This window comes from Hydra viridissima, unplaced genomic scaffold (genome assembly GCF_058129835.1).
Source record: "Hydra viridissima isolate aposymbiotic clone 2 unplaced genomic scaffold, HvirCarnegie_v1 scaffold_10, whole genome shotgun sequence".
Classification (NCBI taxonomy): Eukaryota; Metazoa; Cnidaria; class Hydrozoa; order Anthoathecata; family Hydridae; genus Hydra; species Hydra viridissima.
Window position 1 is genome coordinate 14,296,519 of NW_028324309.1, and position 27,790 is coordinate 14,324,308.

Genomic DNA, 27,790 nt, shown 5'->3' on the forward strand with positions numbered 1-27,790 from the left:
GTAGGAAACACTAGTTTAAAGTAAATAATGTTGTTATTTTAATATGTAAACAACTTTTTCCGTTTATCTCCAGTAGCGCCATCAAAAATAATATAAAATTAAATGAAATGAAACTAAATCAAGTAAAATGAAATGTCATGTATGTTTAGAGGACGTTACCCAGTGGGCATGCATCGTCCGCACAACGTCCCACGGACGTCCCATCGTCCCCGCGGCGTCCAATGCGTACCCACTGGGTAAGTAGCAGCTTATTTACTCTGAACATATCAGCAGGACAACGGATTCTAAAGTCAAAAGACGGTTCCAACATAATTATATAAGACAATTGGATGGGCCATTAAAATTCCCAGATTTAAATTCTATGGAAAATTTATAAAAAAGTTATGAAATATGTAAAACAAAAACCTCGGAACAAAAAAGCTCTGTGGGAAGTTGTAAAAAAGTATAATATGCTATACCGGTTTTAACATGAATAATTGGTTGACACCATACTTAAGAAGCTTGGTGCAGTTTAAAAAAAATAAAGGACACGTAACAAAAGGTTAATTTCTTTCGAATTGTCAATCCATTAAACCCTTTTAATATATAAACAATTTATTTTCTGAATTTTTTTCTGTATAAAATTAAATTAATACTTTCTGTATTTACTATTTTTTCTAGTAAGTCCTCAGTACTTTTTTTTAAAAAACTTTATTGATCAAAAAGAGCTGAATGATTTTTATTCGTATGTATCGCACAAAACTGTATATGAAAAAAAATGTGTTAGTCATGTATTTTTTATTCTTTTTTATTACTATATTCTGTTAGTGCTGCTTTTGGCTCAGTTAACATCACAGAAATGCCCCAATAGACGAAAGCTACTAATAGATCAATATAGGCGACTAAATTATACATAGACCAGTCTGGGTGACCAACTTTTTCTACAGCCAAATTTGGCTAGAATAAACGTAATCTCTTGCTTGTTATTGGCCAGGGAAAAAGGAATAACAGAGAAGATGTTGTTTGGAAATTAAGAATTTTATCTCAATAAACGTAAGTTTAAAAACCTATTTAGTTGAAGCGCTGCAAATACATGGAAAAGTTGTGGCGACCATTTACCGCAATAAGATTTTTTTTCGTTATATGTTGTCATGGGAATGGTGCTGCTTTATTTTCAAGTGACGTGTTAATGAAAAAAGGCGTAATAGTGAACAATATGCACGTTGCGAACCGTTAAATATTTAACACGATCATTAAAACGTTTTAATTTCTGACAAACGAGGAAAAAAATTCTTTTTTTTTAGATTGTCAGAAAATTGAGGACTGTTCCCTCGTTGTGAAAATCTAGAAATCCCCTCTTTGCCCAATAGAAAGCAGTAAATCTAGAAATTAGAATTATTTGAAAAGAAGGTTCCTTATTCAAGATGGGGATTGCCTTTTGTAGTCGCGTCTTGCCCTTATGGAGAAATGAGGATTACAGATTATAAAAGAACGATTGATCTATACATAGAAGCTGATTAATACTCACTACAAACGGCTGAAGAGTTGTTCACAAAATGTTCATTAACTTAAAAACAGCATACTTACAAATAGAGTTACACTTAGAAAGCAGACAACCCAGTGGGCCATACGATGTCAGAACAACGTTGGTAAGACAACATCGTCATGACGTCGTTATCGCGATGTTATAACAACGTCGTAATAAGTCGGTTGACATCGCCGATGAAAACCCAACGTAAACTCGACATCGGTTTGACATCTGCTGCCCACTGGGAACAATACAATAAAAGGCTTTATAGAATTTAGTAAGATGCCGTATGAAATTACACCGGTGAGTGTGATACTTCAGAGAAAATTAGAAGAGTTAATAGCCATTCCAGAGACAGTCATAAAAACTAATGATATTTTTATATCGGAAACCGATGAAAAGACTATCTAAAAAACTCAACCGTATTAGAAACTTTAAACAAACTGAGGTCAACCGAAAACAAACCAAGATGCTAACTTTTTCAAACAATTAAAGGCTTTTGGATTTCATTCTCGACCGATTTGGGCTCATTTTCGACCAGGCAGGCAAAATTGCAAAGTTTCCAAGTGATGTCAACTGTTCAACAAATTCGAAGATATAGAAACTCTTACATACACATTTTAAGGAAAGCAAAATGAGATTGAACGGAGAGGGAAGGAATAAACTGCATTTAGGAAAATAAAGTTAAAGTTACCTGACCCCCCTCTCAGATATTGTCTAATATCAGTGCACTCGTCTCAGATATTTAAGATCCAGTACAAACGCTTAAATAGATGTTTAATGAGTCAATTTCTCATAAGACGGTTTTGTCGCAACTAATGTTGCATGAAAATAAAGTTTGGACTATCTATAAAATTTTAACAAGTATGGTAAATTTTATCATTAGGGATGTACAAAATAGATTTGGTTTTGCACGAACTGCTTTTTAAATGTTTTTGGATATCATCAAGTAATGAGGCCCAATAATTTTTTCCACTCCGTTACCGTAACATAAATGTAACTACATTTGTGAATTATTATTATTTTTGTAACAAATTCTATTTTTGTAATGAAATATACTGGGTACTATAACTACAGCCTACATGTTAAGTATATTAGCCAAATTTAATGACATAAAAAATTTAATTTACGTGACAATGTCTGCTCCTTTACTGACATTTGCTAATTATTTATTATTTAAAAGCAAAACAGTGTAAGTTACATTTTAAATTAAAGGGAAAATCTTAGTATACAAATAAATTCAGTACATTGTCTTTTTAAAAAAAGGTAAAGCGTCTTTAAAAAAGAAACTAACTCGACAAAAATCATTTTCGGATTTAAATTGTACAAATACTGTCCGCTCCGTTACTGGATCATTACCATACATCATTAATGTGAAGAAAGTTGTGGTCGCTCACAACATCATTTGCTTCAATCAACAAGATTCAAATTTTCATCGAAATTAACCAGATCAATGATATTGTTGCTTAAATGTTGAAATTGGTCATCATTGACATCCGTCGCATCGGCCGAAGTAATACTTTCATCACTGTTAAAATTCTGAAATATTAAAAAGAAGTTCACGGAAGTACTTAAAATAAATTTAATTATTATAGAAGCAAATAAATAAGCAAAATAATAAAATACACAAGTATTTTTTTACCGTGCTAGTGTTTTTGGAAAACATATATCGCTTTAAATTGTAGCATGTGCAAACTGTAGCCCTCTTACAGAAGCAACTTAAATCTCGATACAAAACATTAAATTTTCTGTCTGTGTGCAGCTGATGTAATTTCATAGTGCCTGTAATAGCCTTTAATGTTTTGGAACATTTTAAGTCAAAAGAAATAATTTTGGATCCCTCAATATAGTAAAACTTTATTAATGAATGTCCATTGTTAAGAAAATTATATAAACTTTCTGCATCTGGAAGGTCACAACCCATGTTAAGCAATTGATCTACCTGACGTTTCACAGATCCTCCTATCGCATCTGGTGCTTCCTTGCCATGCCCACTTTCAAAAAAATTCCAACTGGCTAAATTAAATTTTAATTCGTATATCAATGTAGAAAATAATAATAAGTTTTGCTTATTCCTATATTGTGTGGTTGGTCCATCAGAAAAAAAATGAAGATCTGTAATTTGTGGGTTATCTATCTTGAGTTCAATTAACACGGGTTCCAGATGTGCCCATATAGAAGGAGGATCGTGCCTCAAAGAGTCGGATATAGTTGTAAATGACTGATGTTTATTTAATTAAATAAACACGTCAACCATTAGGGACTTACTGCAGCGATAAAATATGATTACCTTGCAGCGTTAAATATGATTACCATATATACGTTCTTTTACTTTCAATTTATTGTAAGAGTAATTTGTAAGTATTTTAGTATTAGGATTTCATTTATTGTTTGGTTTTTATTTACATTTGACTCTAATACGTTTGGCTTTTAAAATAAATGTAAATCTTGAAATATATTTTAATAACAATAAATAAATAAACTTTTGGTGTATTTTCTGCATTAATGCAGAAAATAGCTTAGTTTAAAGCTTTTGATTTTTTTTTATATTCGTGATGTCAGCTCCGTTATGTTGTTGTCAACTCCGCTATTAAGAGGAAATCACGGAGTTGACAGTAACGGAGTAGACATAATTATACATAATCAATAATATCTCATTATTACTCATTGGAAAACATCTTTAAAATCTTTTATTGCTATATTGTCCAAAAGATTTAAAGAGTACTAAAACACGCCATATAAAAATTTGTAATTTTACGGAATAAAAACGCGTAACGGAGTAGACTTCGAATAAGAATATCATTTTTAAAATAAGGTAATTAGGCTCTCATTTTTACATAAATAATGCTTGCAGCACGATATAATTTTAAATGTTAATAAATTCCATAGAACTGGACTTTTTTTCATTATTTTAATTAGTAAATAAGTAAAAACTACAAACCTGTGGCTATTTTAGAATGTAATAACGGAGTGGACAAAAAATGTGGGGACAGCAAGTTTTTGACAAGAGCTACAACAGGATAAGGTGTAAATTGATACATGTATTAAAATACCATATATAGCATGTCTAAAGCACCAAATTATGTCCCCGATTAGCCTTAATACAAAAGAAAAAAAATTATTGAGTATAACAATATAGTCCTAGATGCAGGACATCTACGGAGTGGACATTTTTGATTAACAATTGTACACACAAAATTTTAAATTTTTGTTGGAAATATCCGATAAAATGCTAGTTTATATTAACGATAAGTATTACTACCCTTGGTGCTGTTTTTTATGTTACTTGTACAAGAATTGCGTTTTTATAGCTGTAGGACAAAATTTCAGTAACGGAGTTGACGGAATGAGAAAATGACTCTAATGTGTCTTCACACGGTGTTGAAGCAGCTTACAACACTTGCTACCAGACGAGTCTAAACATCCAATAGCATACCCAAGCAGAGCATTAAATAAGCATAGGGAATATATTCAATCTATGTTTGTCTTTTTATTGTTTTACTCGTAGCAGTTGCTTAGTGAAAAAAATTCTGAGGGCCTGAATAAGCAGAATATTTATTTAAGGATAATTTTGGCAAATTGAAAGCTCAAACAAAATCAGTAAAAAAAATTGCAACCGTGTTTTGCTCAAATCAAAATCATTAAGTTGTGCGTTGCCTTATCTAACAAAAATAATCTAACAAAAAGCATCCTGACTTTTCCTCTATGTTAAAGAAACTTGGTTCTTCCCCCAAGACAAATGGACTTTTTGGTCAGATTCTCTCTTCCCATTATTTAAATTTATGTATGTAATTGTACCTTCCTTCCTCCAATCCCCCTTTTGAATGTTTCTTTATTTCACCCGTGTAAATTTTAGGGGAAATAATGTTTCCCCATCCATTTCTAGTGACTTTTTTTGGTTTTATTCTTAGCTTAAGCATTAGGAAAAGTTGAATAAAAAAGCATTTGACCTATTAAAATATCTTCACTCTCCTCCTCCCTTTCTAAATTTGTACCAGCATCTCGCTTAAAATGTTAAGGAAAATTTGTCCTCTCCAATCTGTTATTTACGATTGCTACAACTTTTCCAAGTATTTGCATTGGTTCGGTTGAATAGGTTTTTAAATTTACGTTCATGGCACTATTCGTTCTCAGTCCTTCCTTAATAAATTGTTTCATAAAGTCAAGTTTAAAGAAAAACAGTTTTTTTTTGTGCATTCATAATATTTAGTAAACCCACAGCAAATGTCACGAATGAACCATTCAATTTGTATTGAGTGTTGGTTTCTGGCAATTTTTTTTTTTTTTCAAACTCCCACACAGGTTAAACTATTTCATTCAGTGGATGATGTAATCTTGCACCATTTAGAAAAATTCCAAAAAAAAACGTTTTTGTTTCGATAAAATAGTTCTCGTAAGACGTGGCCATCTGCAAACGCAACCAACATTTTAAAAAGAATTTTTAAGTTATTTTTAAGTTGGTTTGGAACTCAATCCAAGAGATTTGGATTGTAATAAAATATTTAACTAATGTCTTTATTTTATTCCACAACTCTTACATTGCTTACGAAAATATGTATTTGTCTACACCATCTACTTCTTCAACTATTAAATTGGCAGTCGTATTTAGAAGTAAAATATTTATTTACTTTTTTTTAAATCTAAGATTTTTAAGAAATAAAAAACAAATCAAACTTCCAAGGTTATACAATTAACTAATTTTTTAAAGAGGACTGAAAATGTTTTTTATGTGGATTTTTTGTTGTAATTATAAAAATTGATCTCATACATTGTGTCGCCCCATTTGCCCTTAACCCATAGCTCCGTCACTGCCTTGCCTGTTTAACTATATTTAGATATTCGTTCAGCCGTATTTTCATTATACTATAGAAGCTTTTGAACATACCAAATTATTTTAACAAACAGTTAAAATTAACTTTGAATCATTAAAATACAATCTTAAAATTGAATTTGAAAACACAAATCATTAACATAACCAGGAGTAAACCTTCTGAGCTAAAAAAAGTTCTTAAATTTTGAGTTGTTTTGTTAGCCGAAGTTATTTGTTTAATTTAAATGTTTACCTTATTGTGTTTGCATGTAAAGCATCTTAAAAATTTAGTAAATAACATTTTTTTACGCTTGCACATAAATATATAACCAGTATTTTTTAAGATTTTTTTTTAATGAGAAAATTATGAATAACTTTGATATATTATATTTGTAATAAATAATTTTAAGGAACCTTTGTAAAACGTGAGCTTATTTTTCTGTTAAATTACATGTTCGATTCAATGTATATATAAATACGAATCAATATATATTTTAACTATGACGTGAATAAATGATAAATGATAAAAGAAGACGCTGCAAATACGAGAACATATTTCACTCAACGGTTTTCAACATCTTTCTAAATAACGCTGGACATTGAACGGATCAATAACTAGAGCTATCGAATGCAAAAAAAAAATGCATGCCTTTTATTCGTAGCAAACTTTTTGTAGTCCATCACCATAAAAAGATTGAAGACGACAAATCATATTTAAAGTCAACGACACTATCGTGTGGCCATCATGGTTATATTGAAGGCCATTCAGAATTTTTTTTTATTCTAGAAAGGCTAAAATCCTGTTCTAAGTAGTTTAACTTTTCTGCAATTCTTCTCTTCTTCGTTTAGCAGACGGTTCAGAGTTTTCAGTCAGGTATTGAGTCATGTTTGGAATGAGCCTTCGAACGATAGCATTGAAATGCTGTTCAAGTTTACGACCCATCTTCCAAATTTCGGTTTCACGCTTAAAGCAAAGAGTTGTTGTATGATATATTTTTAATAGCAATATTTTGAGAAAGAACAAAAGAACCCTTAAAAAACAGTAAGAAAAATAACTAATTTTTAAAAAAGCGAGAAAAAGAACTACCTGCAAAGATATGAACCATTGTACTTACCAAATTATAGCTATAGCAATTAGAAAAGATTAATCGAATATCTGAAATGAAATCTTCTAAGCTTTTGTAGTGTTGAAAATGCTGAGGATTTAACTTTGTTAAAACAGTGTGTAAATCCATTGGTTTAGTGATCACTTTATAATAATCAGGTGCTTGCTAAACAAAAAAAAGAAACTAATTCAAGTAATAAGAAAATGAAGTGTCTGAATAAACTTTAGAATTCTTGATTGAGATGTCTCAAGCTGAAACCTATTTCATGCACCCTTTTAACTTAAATTGAATAACTTAAATAAATACTCTCTGTGATGTTTTTTTAAAGATTCTATTTTAAAGATATAACAGGTTTCTTAATGAGCTTGCAAAATACAGAGTACAAAACTTTCAAACTAAAGCCATGGAAACCATTCAAGTAGGAATGGTTTCTATCAGTATGTATCAGTATCAAAATGTTTGCAATTCTTTTGCATTATTAGGTTGATAAAAAGCAGGATTTTTTATTCAATCAAACTCAAAATTAATAAATAAATAAATAAAATTATCCGTTTCAAAATGTTCATAGAAAATTTGAGTAGTTTTTGAAGTGGCTTATTATGGTTAAATCCTTTCTTTATATTTTCTTGATTGTATTAATCAGGGGGTTATTTTGTAAAAATTACTAACTTGATATTTATCAGTATGGATAATAATTATCAGTGATTTTTAATCTTAATATTCTTAATATGTCAAATTAAAAAATTCTTAATATGCCAAACATATTTGATTTAATTACAAATATAAGATCACTAATACATTTTGTTACAGATAAAAAGATCCATATGATGACACAATTTTCAGAGACAGATAAATAGCAGCCTGATCATTTTTATGTCCCTAAGATTGTAACAAATATCAGACTGATCATTTTTATGCCCTTAAGATTCTAACAAATATTGTGTTATAATAACTGTTTACCGCTTTGCTGACTTTATGATGAAACGGAAGACTGTCTGCATGAATGAACAACTTTAAAAGAATTTTTTGACAAATCTGTAAATATGAAAAAAAAAAAATATCTTAAAACTAATTTTTAGATAAATGAAAATAGAAACTTTTCAAATTATCAAAAAAACCTAAAATGATAAACAATAAACAAAACTTGGAGTTTTTTAAACAATGTTCACATACCTTTAAATCCCTATCAGTGAGCTCTAATGACTTCCTTCTGGTTCCAATGCAAGCTGAATTATCAAAACAAAAAACAAAAAATTATAAACTTTGATAAAAAAAAAAAACGTCAAACATCATGAACAAGTCTTTCACCTGAAATATACATTTCACTTACAAAATCATTCTCCTCTTTACAACCATTATCACCATCATCAAAATCCTTATCATCCTAATCATCAACTTTGTCATCAAAGGGTTTGATATATTTTGGCCAAGAGTTGAACATATATGTGAATTTTACGTCAAACATAATGACAAATGAATGTCAACAAAAATTGTAAAACAAAGAGTAGACTTCACTTCTTTTTCAATGAATTTCAAAACTGAAATTTAATAAAACGTCAATTTTATGGTGGCTCCTCACCTCTGCACTTAAAGTGAGAAATTTAAACTTCAATTTGGAATTTTTTAGTTTTTGATGTTTACATATTTGCTATACTTATTTATTTGTTTTTGCTAGTGACAGTTTGGTAGTTCAAAAAACTTAATTCTTCATCAAAGGAGAAAAAAACTTACAATTTCTGTATAATTTTTATACACAAACATAAAAGGAATGGTGCTTCTCACTGAAGAGAACTAGACACTTAGTTTGAATACTTCAGTAGTTTACCTAAAACCTTTTTCCCACAAAATTTTATCAATTCAAACCTATTTACCTCATATTTAATAAATCTAGAACTTTTTTACGAAATGTGTTTTAACTTAAAAGCTTTAAAGAGCTAATAGTAATTTTCCAGGACAATTTGTTAAACCCAGCAACTCACCAGTAGGAGCTTCAATCTCAACACACAGCCCACAGCTCCATGAGTCCCTAAAGTTATAAAGATACAAAATAATTCAATAAATGACACATCCTCTTAACATGATTGATCTTCTCATGTCCTGTATTTCTATTTACTTAAACATTTTTACCTAGGAAGATCGTTTAAGACAGGGATATGGCATTGTAAATGGTAAACTTTTGGACAAGTATCGCAACACAGCAACTGACCACCATTTCTACATACACCACAATAATCTTCATTATTTTGGCCTTCATCAAAACCACTTTCACATTGATAGTCATCTTGATTGATCCCATTCTAAAAGTTAGTGTATAAGATACTGACAGTAAAACAAAACTTTTCATATTAAATTAAAAAAGTATATATACTTGTGTGTGATTATATATATATATATATATATATATATATATATATATATATATATATATATATATATATATATATATATATATTATATATATAAACACACGCACACACACACAAAATTTGGAAGAATTTTTTAGAAATATTTCAGAGGAACTTGCCACTATTAAATTATTTTCAGGAGATTTCCGCTCTTCTTTAACAGTGACAATTGGTGTGTGATGATTCACAATTGATTTATCACTAACATTCAATTGTTCAGAATTTTGTGGTATCTCATTGAGTGTGGACTGCTGAGGTAAAGCCTGTTGATTGCTTGATGTTTGTTGACATGATTTTTGAGACGAATGATCTCCAACAGATAACCTGCCAGATAAATTTAAGTGATCACCAGATAGATTTCTCATGATATCTTGCTGAATTATAGACTTTGGAGAAGAGCGAGTTATTGATGAGTCTATCATTTTCTGGATATATTCCATGCTGTTAACTTTCTCATTTGTACCCCCAGCCAAAAATATGCTACCATCTCCCCTTGGAGAGACAGCAGGATTTGATTTAGGATAATTATTATTAGAAAGATGGTGATTGTTACGGCTAATGTAACTATTATGATTGTTAACATCATAAGTGGGAGTCATGTGAGAAAGTGGTAGGTTTCGATTATATCTGTTGGAATCGTTAATATTCTTGTAATTTATATTATTTTGATTGGAATGTGTACCTTGTGTTTGTTGTGAAGAAGATAATATTAGCATATCTTGATTATTTGAAGGTAGGCGATAAGCATTTATATTAAATGAACTAGAAGGAGATGTATTATTTCGTAAAGCAAGATGACCAGGTAAAACAAGGGAGCCTTGTTTGGATAAGTTTATATAAGAGGTTGTATTATTGCAAGTAGTGTCTGAGATACGCTTATTAATTGCTGCTATTGACTCAATAGGATTATTCTTACTGTAGGATCGAGAAGATATAGGCATGTTATGTGGTGATGAAAAATTTGATGGAGCCTTTGTACTGTAGTGATCAAGTTTGCGTTGCATATCATCATGTGAGTAAACAGCTCCAACTTTTTGAAAATATGAGCACAACTTTTCAACATCCATATTAAATTTCAAATCTGTAAATGCTAATGGCCTTTGACGATATTTTAAACTGTTCAAGTTATGCAATCGTGTACCTAAGACCTTTCGACTGTATAAAAGAGCCACATTGCTCCCTCCTTTGACAGCAAACTCAGCAAAATCATGATTATGTTCTAAAATTATTCTCATCTGTGTCAAATCTTTCTTTTGTTTAGTAAGTAGTGCTTGCTTACCAGAAACTATAACTTTAAGTTCTTTTATGACACATTCCTGCCGAGATCTTATTGCATTTATCAGGGAGTCAAATGACTTATTTATTTGAGCCTCAACAATTGTTTCTTGCTCAGTTAAACCAGTACTTACTTTTTCAACTTCCATTATTGTTTCTTTTAAAAATCCAAGATTAATTTGCAAATATTGTAAAAGTTTTCTCAAAATTTCTCTGTGTTTTGATGCTGCTTCTTCAATAAACTGATACCTGTGATCTTTATGCTCAACCAACTGACAATCTCTACATGTCAGTTTGTCACAATTTGCACAAAATAAACGTAACTGCTCATGAGGATGAATTTTGCAAAACAATGGCTTTTCTTTAGTTTGTGGATTTGATGTTCCAACTGGTGAATGGTCAGAGCTAGATTGCGTTTGAATAATATGATCCTTTGTAACTTTAACTCGTTGATGAGCACTTACGCAAACTTTACAAAGCCACTCATTACAATTCATACAATAAGAACCAGCAGGACTTCTATCATCGCATGAGGTGCATTGATGATTTTCAGCTTCAGAGTTCCCTTGACTTTGTGTGGATTCAATAACAAACTGATTATTTAGGAAGCCTGAAGTTGGTTTATCTGTGCCTGTAACAAGAAATTCTTGCCCACATGATGGGCATTTCATTCTTGGCACTGTATTTGTGCATCCTGCAGCTTTTTTTTGTTTATCATAACGATCTTGCAAGCATTTTTCACAGAAAGAATGAAGACATGGCAGTAATTTTGGGATAGACCCTATAAGTATAGGATTGTTTTTGCAAGAGCCACAAATAAAAAATCTTATATCAGAAGTTGTTTGAAGCTCTTTTAATGAAGAGTCAATCAAACTTGCATTAATTTCATTTTCTTCAGCAGAAAACTCGCCACCTTGTGAAAGTAAAGTACCACTGTCATTTTGTTTTAGAGTGGTATCTTCTTCAACATCACAAGATTTCTTTTTACCTGCAATAGCTTCTAATTCTATATTAGTACTTTTAGATTTAATAACTGTGTCAGCAAGATTAATGGTCTCTGCTGGTAAAATTTTAAAAACTGCATCTTTTTCTCCATTAGATTCGGTTGAGACATTTTTTAAAACATTAGTTTCATTTAAAGTATCTTTCATATTTTCTTTATCTATAATTTCGACAACACATTTATTAGTAATATCAATATCTTCTTCTTGCTCTGGAATTATTGGCGAAAAAGATGTGAAATCAGAATCAACCGTTGATTTTTTCTGATCATTTAGCTCGTTCATATTGTTCATAAAAACCTTTTTTGAAAACAAATACTGAAACACATGTAAATAATTTTAACGCTTAAACCTTACTGTAGCTCTTTTCTTCGATTTTAAGAAAAAGCCTAATCACAATTCTAATCCCACTTACACAGTCCTTCGGTGTGAACCGAAATTAACGAATGAGTGAATTTGAGCGGTTTGATTGACAGGCCTGATGAATAATTACGCACCTCGGGCATAACGTATAACATCCGGTCAAAAAACAAAATCCGCTACTTGATTTACGAAGAAGGTAAATAAAGCATACAACTTTTTATAAATAAATGCAACCTATTCTAAAAAAAAAACCTAAAAGTTTTATTTCTTTTTTCTTACTTTTCGTCTTTCGAATATGTATTAAGCTAAAGTATTACTTTAAACAAGTGTTTTTTTGTGTAACGGAAATTGTATTTTAAAACCGGATATACCCCCAGCAACGGGAGATTACGTGGAGCTATCGCAATTTTTCTGTAAAACTAATTTTTGTCACAAAAATGAATCTTACTCCCATTTATTGTAACTCGGTCCCATGTTTCGATGCAGAAAAACCCATTCACTTTTCACAACAAACCAAAACAAATATCAACAAACAAAAAAATAAAAAAACAAAAAAAAACGCGTTTAAAGACATTTCAAAAATAATACTAAATGATAAAAAACGATTGGTGGGAAAATGATTTCTGTGACTTTAAGTTTTTTATTGGTAAATTGAAAAATGATCTCGTAATTAATTTGTAGAAGCAAAAATTCCAGTTTTGTAACTTTGAGGGTCACTTTTAAACTTAAACATAAAGACAAAATAAACTTCGAGCACTTTTTTTTGCTCTTTTTTGCTCGAATCGAATTTCGAACAGAATGAACTTCATTATTTAAAACTTTATTTTATTGAAAAAATAAGTAGAAGAAATTAGTTTATGCTTTACTTTTAAGCGGATTTTTGGCAACATCAAATGTATAGGATTTGTTAAAGGGAGGCAATTGTGTTTTTGCAAGGTGTTTCCAATTAAAGCCTACAAATAAAACTGATGAGGTTAAGAAAACACTAAGAGGGTGATCCGAAATACAATTTTCAAAAATTGTATTAAAACACCGGAAAATACCTTCGGAAAACAACCCGCCCTAATTCCTCAAAAACCGCCTTAAAACCGCCCTCAGGGAAGAGCATTGAATCATAAAGATTTTAATGACTTTCTTTAACACGCACTTATTAAAATGAATCAAAATATAACATTTCGAAGAGCATACCTTTAAGTTTATCGTGGTTGATGAACGTTTAAAAAGAAATTGGAAAATAGAATTACTTTTACGGATTTTCTTTCATTTATATTCATGACGTGAGGAACAGCATTTAAGAATAATTTTACATTCTTTACAATAACTCAACAATAAATTTTTAACTTAGCAATTACCTAGAAATATTTTAATTTATTCCTAACATCAGTTCTTGATTTTAATTAACTTCCAACAAGCTTTTTCGTCAATTATTTGTTGCGTGACAAACAAAATTAGAGAATCTATCGCGTTGCTGAAAAATTTTAATTGATTTACCAATAATATAGAGTTATATATGATAATATAGAGTTTGATAATATAGAGTTGGAAATCTTTTTAAAAAGTCTTAATTATGAAACAGCTTTAAAGTTTTATTTGGGTTTTTATAGCGTGCTTTCATAATTGTCACAAACCGGAGTAAAAAATAGCGACAGCTTCTGTTTGTCAACAGTGGCTATATCAGTCAAAGAGTAATTTGGAAAATTTGATGCATCGAGTCATCTTGATGCATCGAGTCATCTTGTACATAATGTAATTATCCTATATACATAAAAATGTTAAGCAGATTGTTTACGGCCGTCTTAATTTCGAATTTATAAACAAAATTTTCTTCATTGCCAGTTTCATTAAAAACACAACCATTTTTTATCATTAATTTTTCATCTAATGAAAATGATAATAACATCGTATGTAAAGATTTAGAAATATATAAAGATTTCCATCTCAGAGCACACCTGCTGTCAAGAATCGAACTATTTTTGGTTTTGATTTGTTGGCTTAATAACCGGTCTCTGGTATTTTAATACTAACAAATAGTACATAACAGCATTAGTTGAAATAGAAGTGCAAAATTTATATCATTGAAACTGGTTTTCATTTTCTTGCGTCAGAATATCAACGCTTAATTTAAGAAAAGAAAGATTTTAACTGACATTTGGAAAGTTTTAGCAATCCACTCAGTTCAAAGTTTAAGCAATCCACTCAGTTCAAAGTTTAAGCAACCCTGTTTTGTTAGTTATATTTCATAACGGCCCGTATAAGCGGCCCGTGTGTTTCAGTAGCTTAATCTATTTCGATTAAGAAGGTGTTTGTAAATAGCGTTCTTCGAAGCATTCAAGTTAAACATTAAAAAGACATCAAACTGTGTTTAAATGAAATTAATACATAAGTTAAGCGTTTTAAGGATTTTATTTACTAATAATTCTTTTTTGTACAAAAAAAACCATCATTCTTTGAATACAACTTTGTAAAATAGAAAATAAAATTAACTGTGGTGCAGGTCCATAGGAAGCTTTTGCAGACTGGAAGGGCAAAAAAAAGGTCGCTTAAAGTACCAACAGTGTTTTCTGAGATACGTTTTATCATAAAATATCGAAAGAAAAAGAAATAATAAAGAACGACCGTTTGGTAAATTTAAATTGGTTTTGGAATTGAATAACTTTTTAAGACAAAAAACTACCAGGTGGTCAAAGTTTTTTAATAACTTAAGCAACCAGAGGGTTGTCGGAAATGAGCAAGGGTCAAATACTTCCTCTTCTCCCCTCCCCCTGAACTCCAATGGCTCTGTGGTTATCTAAACGTATTGTGGTAACTGTGGCTATTTAATTGCAAGTGAAAAGCACTTTTCAAGTATGAAAGTTGACCATAATTAAAACTTATGCAAAGTATAACAAGCTAAATAAGAAAAAATCAAACTTCAGATAAACCATAGCGACGGTCGCCACGTTACGTTTTTGAATCGGTTTGAAGAATTTATAAGCGTGCTTACGTTTCTTTTATTTTTTTAAATAAAATATGAGTTTCCCTTAAGAAAAAGTCGTTCCAACATTTGATCATTCACCTTTTGAAGGATTTATTTTATCTCCATTTCGTAAAGATGCGATTGATATCTCCTAATAAATCTTTTCACTCATAAGTCAAATTAGCGGTCTTTATTTTTCCAACAACAAAATGATTTTTTTCAGATATAGCTAAAGAAAGTTCTTTAACCCACTCTATGTTGGTAGTAAATAACTCATTTTTAATTCTCTAAAAAAATGATTTTTTATATTGCTTCTTAAAAAAGCTTCTGCTTTTTAAACTAATTGCTTCTTAAATTGCTTCTTAGTAAAGAGCTACCACTGATCTCTATAATAACTGGATAGCGCATCTCTAATATCAAAATTCACGCCAAAATCGCCATATTGGAAAGCCCCAGAACAATGAAATCTGATATGTGTGATAAAGCGATAAGCCGAAAAACAGAACTTAAAGCTTACGGGATTAAAATTTTTGGGGCTTTCCAATATGGCGATTTTGGCGTCATAAAATAAGAAGTTTTGCTCGGAGTTGCGCTATCCAGTTATTATAGAGATCAGTGAGAGCTACTAGTAAAATTCAGCAAAAAAGACATCGCAGGCTTCGCTATTGTTAAAATATAATTGAATGGAGGAAATCTAAATTTTAGTTTGGTATTTTTTCTTTTGTAACACAAAAATATAATTGCTCAAAGTTGCGAGAATTTCTAGAAATCATTCTCTATATTATACTAAAAATATCCGATTAAATTTTTATAAAAAATTTCAATTTAACTTTAATCTTACCAGGAATAACAATACTTCATCAAGTAACTTTGATAAATATCTGTTTTTTTTTTAAAAAAAACCTATAAAACTTTTAAAGTCTTCCCTCTTTAACGTAAAACCTGAAAATCTCTGACGCAATCATTTGTAAATAAAACTCTAGATATAAATAAGGTCACCGAGTGATGGGGACAGAGTTCAATTTACAGTGTTGATAGCTCTTGTTAACCATAAACCTTCCGCTACCTTACCGACACCATTTCCAACATTGTTGCTGGTTGTCATACTTTAAAAAAGACCCTCAGAAAGAGGTAAAAGTTTTTCAAAACCAAATCTTTTATAATTTTAAAATTATTTTACTCAAAAATCAATTTTCTACATGCCCCCAAAGAATTTAATGACGTAAAACTGGAAAATGGTATGTTTTTTTTTATAACGTAAAAAATGGAAAATGATGTTTTGTTAGATGTCTTTTATACGGGGAGGGAATTAGTTATAACACGTCAACTAAGTTCTGACGCATTATTTTTATATACGCGAAACTTATAATTACCATCATCTTTCTATAAAAAGCAGGTTTCAGATGTTTTTTCTTATTACTGCTGTTCCTTTATTCTGGTAATCTTGACGCCATTTTCACTATAATAACTGGCATTTTCAAGAATACTGGTTACCATAGTTTAAAATTGTTAAAAATAACGTATCTGAGATATGTAAAATGTGTTGTATATGAGAAATAAGTATAAAATTCTATTAGTTATAGATATGTGTGAATATAATGATTGATAAGTATACTTAAGATAATTATATGCGATATATATTCAGACGCGCACACGCAATTTTGTTTCAGCACAGTTAAATTGTTCCAAGTTTAAAATATTTGTGAAGCCTGGAACTAATCATAAATTATAATCTTTGAGAGCCTGGAACTAGTAATAATTTGTTTTAAAATAGATTTTAAATTTCGAATGTAACTTTTCTGCACTTAAAAACTGTTTCATACCTCAAATGATTTTGGTCGTGAAGAAAATTAACAGTGCTTTGAGTAAAACGTTCCTAGATAAAAAGATATATTTTCCCATTTACAAAAAGTTAATAGTGCTTAAAAAATTTTCGTCGATTTTTTCATTTTTCTCTTTTGCGTCTGAATTTTTTCTTTTTTTTGATCGCAAAAAAGTTTCGTTGCGCAAGACTAAAATGAGATTTTAATTGCTAATTTCGCGATCCAGTGTTCGGGTCATAAGCTCAATTATTTAGCGTACAGTTTAGTTGGAACATTTTGTTATTTGAGCACTCAGCGTTTCTATCAAACCCACCAGCCGCATCTAAAAACCAATGAACGGTATCAAAAAAGATCAAGTGCGCAAAGAATTAATTTCTTGAAGGCGCATCGAGTTTTTTTTGTAATCTGAAATAAATAATATAATTATTACAAGCAGTTTTTTTTTTTTCGTTGTTTTTACTCTGCGTTTGGTTTTTTTTAACATTACACTTCATAACTTCCGTAATGATGCAGTAGAAGGCAGGTCAACTTAAATTCTGCGATTGAATTGCTAATTGAAGTAATATTGGTCTGTAATTTTAATCGGTAATGGTGCAAGATGAAGGAAAGCATAGGAAATCACACATATAAAATGGTTGGTAGACATTGGTTACCGGAAATGTTATTAAAAACTTTTTTTTTAAAAGGAAATGTTTAACAAAAAAAAATTTTTTTAAAAAATAATCTAAAATTTCAAGATAAGTGTACAAACATGTAACTATATATAGTGCTAAAGTATGATAAATTTTGTTTTCATCTTTTACAAATTTATTTATTTTTCGTGAACTGTAATATTTTTAGACGTTCAATGAGGTCATTTTATTGCTGTTACTGTTATGTTCTTGTGTCACTTCTCAAACACCATCAAAGAAGCCAAACATAGTTTTTATAGTAGCTGACGATTTGGTAAGTTTGCAAAATATTTGAACATTCGGTGAATGTTTTAAGTCCGAATGTAAGAATCTTGCAATTTCAAGTCACACTTTGATCTTATATTCAGTTTCAAGACATCAAGGTATAAATATTCAAGGTATCAACCTGAAATTTCCATTCCTGCAATCGGAACTTAAACGCGCGATATCTTGATTTAAAAACACAAAGCTTATGCTTTTTTCAATTTTGAATAAAGAACTAAATCTAATAATTCAATTAAAAATAGGTATTCAGCAATTAAAGATGATAAGTTTTTAACTTATTTTTTAATTTTCTTTTTAAATTTCAGTTTGTTCAATAAATATACATTTTAGTTTAATAATATATACAAAGGGTAACAGACATAATAAATTCATAATCTCATAAATAACTCGTTAATAATTTTTAAAAAACCATTAAGCATGATCAAATATGCGTTTATTTCTTTCTAAACATTACTTGGTTGTGCATATTCTTGAAGAATTTAGACATTCGCTTTCATAGCTTCAAGTGGAACTGGTATTTTGTCACTTTATAATTCAACATAATTTTTTTTTCTTTTTTTTTAATCAGGGATGGGATGATGTTAGCTTTCATGGCTCTCCACAAATACCAACTCCGAACATCGATTCATTAGCTAAAAGCGGAGTTATATTAAACAACTATTATGTTTCGCCATCTTCTTTTTCCACAAAGACAGAATTTATGACGGGAAAATACGCAACTCATTTGGGTAAGACATTCTTCTATACGATAAACCAGGGCAATAAACAACGCGTTTGAAGAGAGCGAAAGAGTTTTACAAAAATAGCAAATCCTTCTCATATGTTCGAATTCTTAATTAAGTAAAATATCTAGATGCACCAGGTGGATGCAAACAATATACAATATTTTTTTTAAGTATAAGCAGCCACCGGATAACTAAGTAAAGTATTACATTAATGATATAAAATATAACTAATGTAGAATATCATTTTATTTATATTCTATCTACATTTAAGATGTATTTTTAATCATTATAACCATCGGTTCCACCACATTTGTTTTGTATTAATAAGAAAAATTTGTTGCAACTCATACTAGAAAAAAAAAAACCCAATCTAAAATTGTTTTAAATCGAAACCTGTGTCAGATTTAAAATGGATTACAACATTTCAGAATGAAGTTTTAAATTAAAGTAAAAAATCAATAAATAAAGAGGAATAAATTAAAGTTAAATTTGATTTCATCGCATTTATTTTGTTAAATATTCGAAATGAAAAATAACTTTAATTAAGAAGTTTTGCTATTTATAGGAACACAGCATGGTGTTTTACACAACAAGCAACCTTTCGGATTACCGTATAAAGAGAAAATTCTTCCTCAATATTTAAAAGAGGCTGGGTACAATAACTATGCAATAGGAAAAGTATGTTTCTGTTTGAATTATATTAGGAAAGCACAGTTTCGTTACTTTTTTAACGTATAATTATCTCTATTTTTAACTGTATGATTTTAAAAAAAAATAAATATGACGCTTTCATGCTTTTTGCGATTTTGATTTTATCTTTATCTTCAAAATTACTAACTTAGTAAAAGTTGAATCCTCAACGCTTCTTGAACATGACGTAATGTTTCTTTTTTTTAGTGGGCTCTAGGGTACTATAAGAAAGAGATGTTACCATGGAAGCGTGGGTTCGATTATTTTTATGGAGGATTAACAAGTTCTGGCAAAGATTATTTTACACATTCTGCTTTCGACGATAACTATGGTCTAGATTTACGAAGAAATGAAGAAGTAATTATTTCGTTATTTTTTGGGAAAATATATCCAAAGCCTATAAATATTTATAAAAATTATTTTACTGTTGATAAATTCTTTACCTTGCTAATAGGTAGTTCATAACGAGACTGGAAACTACATTACAGAAGTATACACTACTGAGGCGGTAAATATAATCAAGAATTACAATGATAACAAGCCACTGTTTTTATACGTGGCTCATCAAGCGGTGCATACAGGAAACGCCGATGATCCACTGCAAGCTCCTGAAGCCTATCAAAGAAAAGTGAAACATATTAAGAACTTAAAAAGAAAACTGTTTGCAGGTTAGTTAATAAAGAAGGATAACTGCCAGAGTAAAGTAGATTATAAGAGAGACTGGATTCAAATGGGACATAGGGTAAAACTGTCATATCCATTACAAAACGAGCGAGCAATTTTTATTTATTTTAAAGATGTTCATTTTTCCAGTGTTTGTATTGTGTAATTGTAATTAGAATCAGTCAGAAAAATAATAATTTTATGATGTTAGCGGTAGGGTAAAATAGGACACTAACAATAGGACAATTAACTCCTTCGTTATCGTATTATCGTAGTCTACGCAAAGTTAATGGATTTATGCGTTTTAGGAATTACTTTCTCGCGTTGACAAATAATTTAAAATAAACGTAACAATTAATGTTACATAAAATATAATATAAATAATACCTTACATAGGGTAAAACAGAGCATAAATTTATATGTAATTTACAATTAGCGTATCTATACTATAGTAATATACAAGGTTGATATTTTTTTAATCTTGTCTTATTTCACCCCATAGTTCACTCCAGCCAGGGGTAAAATGGAATATTTTACGTCGTTTAAAAACCTGTCATGTTCATAAATAATTTGGCTAAAATTTCTTTTTACCCAATTTTCTTTAAAAAAAGATAAGATTTTTTTTTTGTTCAAAAAGATCTCATTATAATTTTTTTTTTTCTTCTTCCAAACGTAATTTTAACAGGCAAATTAGGTCTAGCATTAATAAGGAGTTGTTTATTTTCCAGAACTTTTTTTGGTTTTAGTTGTGACGGGGAAAAATCTTATATTTTAGTTATCATTGTAACTCTTTACTGAATTTCTTTTTTTATTTTACAGCAGATGATATCCGCTTGATAATTCAGTAACTCTCTTTTTTGAAAGGTATGGTACTTGCACTAGACGAATCTGTTCTCAACATCACTATAGCACTCTCTGAGAAAGGACTGTTAGACAATACAGTGATAATATTTACTACAGATGCAGGGGGTGCTGTTGGAGGACAGGAGCTTAGTAGCGCTTCAAACTTTCCGCTTCGTGGATCAAAGCTTACGGTTTGGGAAGGAGGTATCCGCGCAGTAGCTTTTGTATACAGTGACCTAATTAAAAACAAAGGTATTATCTTTACTTTATTAGAAATTTTCACCAAACGTTTTTAGTTAAAATTAAAACAATGATTTTAAAATATAGCAATTTTTTATAATTAAAAATATTTTGATTTTTAGGTAGAGTAAGTCTCGAAATGTACCATTCAACTGATTGGCTGCCAACCATATTGGGCTTGGCGGGCATAAATGTTAAAGAATTAAAAATAGATGGTTTTGATGTTTGGAAATCCATTAACGAGGGTGAAATGTCCCCTCGTTTTGAAATTCTTCATCAATTTGATCCTCTTGCAAAAAATTTATGCAGTTTAAGAGTGGGCGATTACAAACTGGTTATCAATCAAGATATTGGCTTTTATGGTGATTGGTACCCTAGACCGGCTGAAGTTGGAGAGCTTCGCTATCTGAAGACAATTGAAACTTTACCAAATGCAAAGGTAACTTGTGATAAAAACTACCCACATCCATTTTTGGAAATGCATGCTCCGCCTTGTGACCCAATGAAAAAACCATGTATGTTTAATATTCTATGGGACCCCTGTGAGTTTCACAACTTAGCGGAGTTTATGCCAAATACATTAAAAGTTCTTTTAGATCGATTACAATTTTATCGAATAACATTAGTTAAACCTATATATCCCGGAGTTGATTCTCAAGCAGACCCCGAAAATAGCGACGGTGTTTGGTCTCCTTGGGTAAACACATCTATACTTTCAGTGAATCCACACGCAGAGTCGCAGCCACAACCGCAGCAATCCATAATATACGATACAACAAATAAAATTGAAAATCCATTTTTCGGTAACCAGTGGCCAGAATTGAGTGTGAGTAACAAAATATATTCTGAAGTTAATCCAGTGTTGCCACCGCAAACAAACAAAAATTTAGGAAGTCCCTCCGAAGAAACCACTACCCAAATTACTGTAACAACATCTCCACCTCTTTATTCCATCATGGATCAAGTAGTTACACCTCTTCTTTTGGGACCTGGTTTAATAAGTGTTAGTTCAGCCAATCAATCAAAAAAAATAAAAGATGAATCAACAATAGTACTAATGAACAATCAGTTTGAAACATCTCCCCAGGTTGTTTCCAGTTCAAATGTTCTTACTACACAGCCTCCTCCTAAGCTCATCACATCATACTTAGTGAAGAATATTTCCGAATACGAACCTACTGAACCTCCTTACACAAGCTATGCGATAAATTCGACAACAACCCCGTTCATAGGACATGAAGATCATTTTTATACCGAAAGCACGCTAAAAGGTACTGAATACAGTTCAAATATTGGGTATGAGAGACCAAATCAAGCCACATATTCTAGTTTTCAAAGTTTAAATTCATCCACTCAAAGCAATATTCCTTTTGCAAACAGCACAACACTTTTTCCAGAAATTTCTGATGATAAAATCAAACCTAATGTCATAAGTGCTGACGATTATCGCGTTGGAATTCAAATTGTAAACAGAAACGCTTCACGACAACATGAGAAAGCTTATATGGATTTAACTGAGGATGAACTTCGGACAGGTAACAACACGCGTACTCTTGACATGACGGGCAAAACAACCAATGTTTATGTTATCCAGAATGAAAACGGTGGAAATCCTTTTCAGACCAACTTGATTAAAGATGATTTTTCTTTGCACAAAAATATTTCTGAGACTTCTACTTCAATCAATAATAACGGTCTTTCTTTTACAATGACAAATGATGCAACATCGCAGTACCAAAACAAGCTTGTGCTAGAATCAGGAAAGCAAACCGAAAAACTTCCAATAATTAACGCAGAAGAGTTATTCAAGACAACAATATCTCCGATCATTGATTCCAACGACAGTACTGGTCAAGGTAAGCATGCAATGCCTTTTCCCGATCCTTCAGAAAAAGCTTCTGCTTTTGGCTCAATTAAAATTTCTGGTGCGACAGGAGGGACGGGTTTTGTTTTGAGTAAGGCTATAGCTGGGGAAAATTCATTGACTCATTACAACGTTTTGAACAAAGATGGATCTCAAACATCAATGGTTTCTACAAGCAAAGAGTTTAATCCACTGGGACCTGGTGTGAGTGGCAGTAGCGCTTCCACACTTCTTGGTTCACCATCCAATTTTCATTTAACTGAAAACATAGGGGCAAAACCAATTATTCCCATAAATGCTACTCTATCACAATCTAATTTTTCACTGCCACCAAACTCACCTCCACCACCACCTCCATCTCCACCCCCATCTCCACCTCCATCTCCACCTCCATCTCCACCTCCATCTCCACCTCCTTCCACTCCTTCATTTCAAACATCAACCACCACACGTGCTCCTCCTTCACTGTCTCTTGTTACTTCCTCCCCATATTCTTATAAAGTTGACTTATTGCCTACACATTCAACAGCATCTCCACAAATACTGACATCATCTCCAGAAACATTAAAATTTTTACATGATTTTTCACACGGAAAGTTATCTCCGCAAAAATTTTCTCCAGCTCTCCCTCCTGGGTATACTAAGAAACTAGATTTTTTCGCGCCATATATACTTGATTCTGAAGTAGAAGAGATTGTCCCCAATAAAAATAAACTTAATAATTTAGTCCCTATTTTTGCAGGGAAAATTGGAAAGAATCCACCATCTGGTATTCCATCGGGAGCAGTATTGCCTTCACAAACCGTCCCAGTGGTAAGTACTACAACGAACAAAGCTGTTGAACATGCTGCAGTTTCAATAACTCCTGAAATGATTCAAAATCCCTTGGAACCATATAACCCAGGAAAAGAATCTGTGAGCAACTTTTCTCATTCTTTGTTGCCTCCTGCTGAGCATTACCCTCCTTTATCGGCGTCTCTACGTCCTGATAGTAAAATGGCTTCCCAAACTGGAAATGCATCGAAAGGTTCGCTCTCTTTGGGAAGCGGAAGTGAGAGCTCTACTTCTACAGAAACGGAAGTAAGTGCGAATTCATTAACAGAAGCCAAAACAGACTCAAAGTTACCAGCACTTCAAAACCCCTACATTTTAGCAAGTTTGAAGAACATTGCAGATGCAGGTTCACCAGGGAAAACTGGTTTATCGAGTGAAGTTGCGTTAGTAACTGGATCTGATCTTGGACCAGGAAAGATCTCATTACAATCTGCGCAAAATTTTGTAAAAGAACCAGAGTATCAGTCAATTACAAAACCTGATTTTGAAAAGCCAGAGAATCCTTTTAAGCAAAGAGGATCATCATCTAGAATGTCAGCCGGTTCTTCAGCTGGGGGAGGTTCAGAAACAGAAACAGAGACTGTGGTAGGAGCTGGTGCGAGCACAGGATCTGGCACAAAAATAGGGACAAATCAAGGAAGTAAAGGTCCTAGAGTTAAATCTAAAAAATTGTCAACTAAAGGAGCTGCAAAAGTAGTTAACGAGAAAAATTCAGAAGCTAACAGCGCAAAAAATAAATTCTCTTCTCTAAAAAACAGCAAAGAGCTTAAGGCATCTTTAAATTCTTTGGCAGGACAAGCTTTAGGTGGAACTGATTTTAGTTTAATAAATGGTCAGCACAGTAGCTTTCCCAATGCGGTTGTTGCAGGATACAGACCGTTTCAATCTGTAGATGATGTAGTAAGTGACTCATCTAATCAAATGTGTGGTGAAAGTCGAAACTGTATCAGCCAGATGCCAATCGTTGATTATCAAGAAACTGAACCTGAAGAAAAGTTTAAACTGTTTGGAAATAAAAGTTCTGGAATGGAAATTCAAGGAACTGAAAACATTTTCCGAACGTTTAAAGCTGGCATTCAGGTTACAGAAAGTGGCGAAAGGACACAAGCAACTAGCAACCAATCGCCTGTTACCATAAATAACGACCAAAACAAAACATCCCAGCTTCGCCCATTTAAGTCCGACGAGGCAACATTAAATCGACTTCCCGCGCAAGAAAAATTGCATAAATTTTTTGGAGAAATTAAAGTCGACAATAAGAAAATGTTTTTCATCTCAGGAACTGCAAGTGAAGATAAGGACCTTGTGTACACACAAAGTGATTCAAGCGGCCTAGTTACCCAAAATGATGTTCGAAAGCATAACATTGGTTTTAATGTTGTGCTTCCTTCAAATATTGTCAAACAGCTCACTGCTCCTGAACCTAACTATGTAGCAAAATCGAAGGTTGAGAACCAAACCAAACCTCAAGCGAAGTTTCACAGTCTAGGAGAAAAACCTGTCATTCATCAGAAAAACAAATCTATTACAAAATTGTTTGATACGGTTGCAGACACCGCGCGAAGTCGAAAAATGAAAGTTGAAAGCCCACCAGTTGACGAAAACCCACCAGGAATTCGAGGAAACATTGAAACAATTAATGTCGAAGTAATGGGGGGCATGAACGGAGACATTGGTGCAACAAAACCATTAAAAGGTATTATGAAGCGGATTTAAAATATTCACCAACCTTTGATTTTTTTTTTCTTTCCGGATTTTTTATTTAACAGTATACGCTTTTTATTTGTTTTTAGGAAGTCTGAGTGATAGCCGAAAATTGAGTGATGACTTCGTGAAGTCTGAAATTATCAATGTTACTGATAATGTCATTGAAGCTAAAATTCAACCAAACAGTAACATAGACGCTGGTGATTTAGGATCTATTGTGACACTTGTAGGAAAAGTTAAAGTTGATCGGCTGAGCTCAAAGCGCATGAAAGGCATTCATAACTCGACCAAAGAAAACAACGCACACAAAAAGACTGTAAAAGATCATATGTCAGTTAAGCAGCCAAAAATAAATATTAGTACAGAAACAAATGCTGCAAACATTAATAGCTTAAAAGGTCCCACAAATTCCTTTATTGTTTCATCTGTCATTGTTGTGTTGCTGGCTTCGTTTGTAGTTGTCGGGATGGCTGTTGTTGCTGTGGTTGCCGTAGTAGCACGACATTGTCGGGTGGCAAAACATTTTGATGCTAGCTAAGTTAAGAAGTCTTTTTACTATAAATATCTACTCATACTTGTTTTATATGATAGAAAACATGAAGAACATTATAACTGCTATTCCGTGTAAAATGTCATGTAAATTATTTGGTATTTTGCATTTTTTTGAGTCTCGGATATCAACAAATAGCTGAATCTTATTCTTACATTTGGCTGTATGTTGACACAGTCCAACTTTTTGTAAGTTTCCATTTGGTGCAATAGCTCAATTCGATTCTTCTAATCTTGAAGTGAAAAACCTTTTTCTTGAAACAAAATGACCATCATGTTTCACATCTCTGGGCACATATACTTCTAAATAATGAAGGGAAATTTTTAAGCTGTTCAATATTTTGTACATGTTTCGGACGGTATATACAAACATTTATTTTAATTAAATATACTTTTTTTTTTCTTTACGGGTTTTTTTTTTTTTATTTTTTATGAAGCTGAACTGAAAATAAAAATGAACGAATGAAGAGAAATATAATTACGTTTATATATACTATTGGATACGAATATACTTTCTCAGTACGACGTAGTTGTGTAATATCCTTAGAGTGTTTTCTGCGAAATAAAGTGCTATGTTTTCTAAATGTATTTTGTATGGCTCATTATCTAAAGTAATCAATAATCCGTTTAAATTATAACCCAAAATTTAAAATCTTTATGTAAATTGTTTCGACTTTACCGACTTGCTGAATAAACGTCGCGTTGGAAGAAAGTAGAAACTACAAATCTGCTCAAAACGTTGCATCATTTAACAGCGGAGCACTAATTACTCATAAAAAAGAAGCATTTTAATTACAGTTTAGAAAATTGAGATTTTTAAAAACACTGTACTTTCATTTTTTTTTTGAAGTTCAAAAATATTTTTTTTAACCATAATCAAAAAATGACATCAAAATATAAGTGCGTTTTTATGTAAAAAGGAAAAAAGCTATTCAACTTTGACGTCATTAATTTTAATCTGTTTTATAAGTTAAAATAATTTTTCGAGCTGATGATGCTGGTAACCATAATCAAGCGAAAATTTCTCATGATAAATCATTATTTGTATTAAGAGAATTCCTCTTATTTGATGTTTATTTATATATATATATATATATATATATATATATATATATATATATATATATATATATATATATATTATATATATATATATATATATATATATATATTATATATATATATATATATATATATATATATATATATATATATATATATAATATATATATAATATATATATATATATATATATATATATATATATATATATATATATATATATATATATAATATATATATATAATATATATATATATATATATATATATATATATATATATATATATATATATATATTATATAAAGCATCGTACTTAAGCTGCAAATGAATATATAATATATATATATATATATATATATATATATATATATATATATATATATATATATATATATATATATATATATATA

General features: G+C 31.0%; 4 protein-coding genes across 4 annotated transcripts in view; 3 read left to right on the plus strand and 1 right to left on the minus strand.

Annotated features, from left to right (window-relative positions):
• Window positions 1-27,790, plus strand: part of LOC145181174 (procollagen galactosyltransferase 1-like) — a 381,403-nt gene that overhangs the window by 243,660 nt on the left and 109,953 nt on the right. The window lies entirely within an intron of this gene.
• The window catches only part of LOC145181173 (glycogen [starch] synthase, muscle-like), a 361,885-nt gene that overhangs the window by 243,660 nt on the left and 90,435 nt on the right, over window positions 1-27,790 (plus strand). The gene's annotated exons all lie outside the window — the stretch shown is intronic.
• The window catches only part of LOC145181171 (uncharacterized), a 50,492-nt gene continuing 29,434 nt past the window's right edge, over window positions 6,733-27,790 (minus strand). Inside the window, exons 8-17 of the mRNA XM_090101036.1 lie at window positions 24,540-24,671; window positions 23,742-24,092; window positions 23,488-23,651; window positions 9,948-12,443; window positions 9,551-9,720; window positions 9,403-9,449; window positions 8,597-8,649; window positions 8,384-8,458; window positions 7,433-7,588; window positions 6,733-7,281 (exon numbers count right to left, since the gene is read on the minus strand). Coding sequence (XP_089957162.1) covers window positions 7,132-7,281; window positions 7,433-7,588; window positions 8,384-8,458; window positions 8,597-8,649; window positions 9,403-9,449; window positions 9,551-9,720; window positions 9,948-12,443; window positions 23,488-23,651; window positions 23,742-24,092; window positions 24,540-24,671 — 3,794 coding nt within the window. The 3' untranslated portion in view covers window positions 6,733-7,131. The remainder of the gene's footprint in view (window positions 7,282-7,432; window positions 7,589-8,383; window positions 8,459-8,596; window positions 8,650-9,402; window positions 9,450-9,550; window positions 9,721-9,947; window positions 12,444-23,487; window positions 23,652-23,741; window positions 24,093-24,539; window positions 24,672-27,790) is intronic.
• Window positions 17,578-26,901, plus strand: LOC145181169 (uncharacterized). Its single transcript, XM_080056194.2, has 10 exons — window positions 17,578-17,880; window positions 18,087-18,191; window positions 18,771-18,930; window positions 19,493-19,605; window positions 19,825-19,974; window positions 20,072-20,285; window positions 21,145-21,375; window positions 21,486-23,219; window positions 23,970-25,757; window positions 25,855-26,901. Exons 1-10 carry the CDS (start codon window positions 17,845-17,847, stop codon window positions 26,304-26,306), a joined length of 4,983 nt encoding a protein of 1,660 aa, XP_079912320.2. The 5' UTR covers window positions 17,578-17,844; the 3' UTR covers window positions 26,307-26,901.

Bases quoted from the DNA above. Each gene is read 5' to 3' on its own strand.
- LOC145181169 (XM_080056194.2), top strand. From the start codon at position 17,845: ATGAAGGAAAGCATAGGAAATCACACATATAAAATG. The intron at 19,975-20,071 runs GTAATTATTTCG...CCTTGCTAATAG, and splicing joins ATTTACGAAGAAATGAAGAA to GTAGTTCATAACGAGACTGG. The intron at 25,758-25,854 runs GTATTATGAAGC...ATTTGTTTTTAG, and splicing joins TGCAACAAAACCATTAAAAG to GAAGTCTGAGTGATAGCCGA.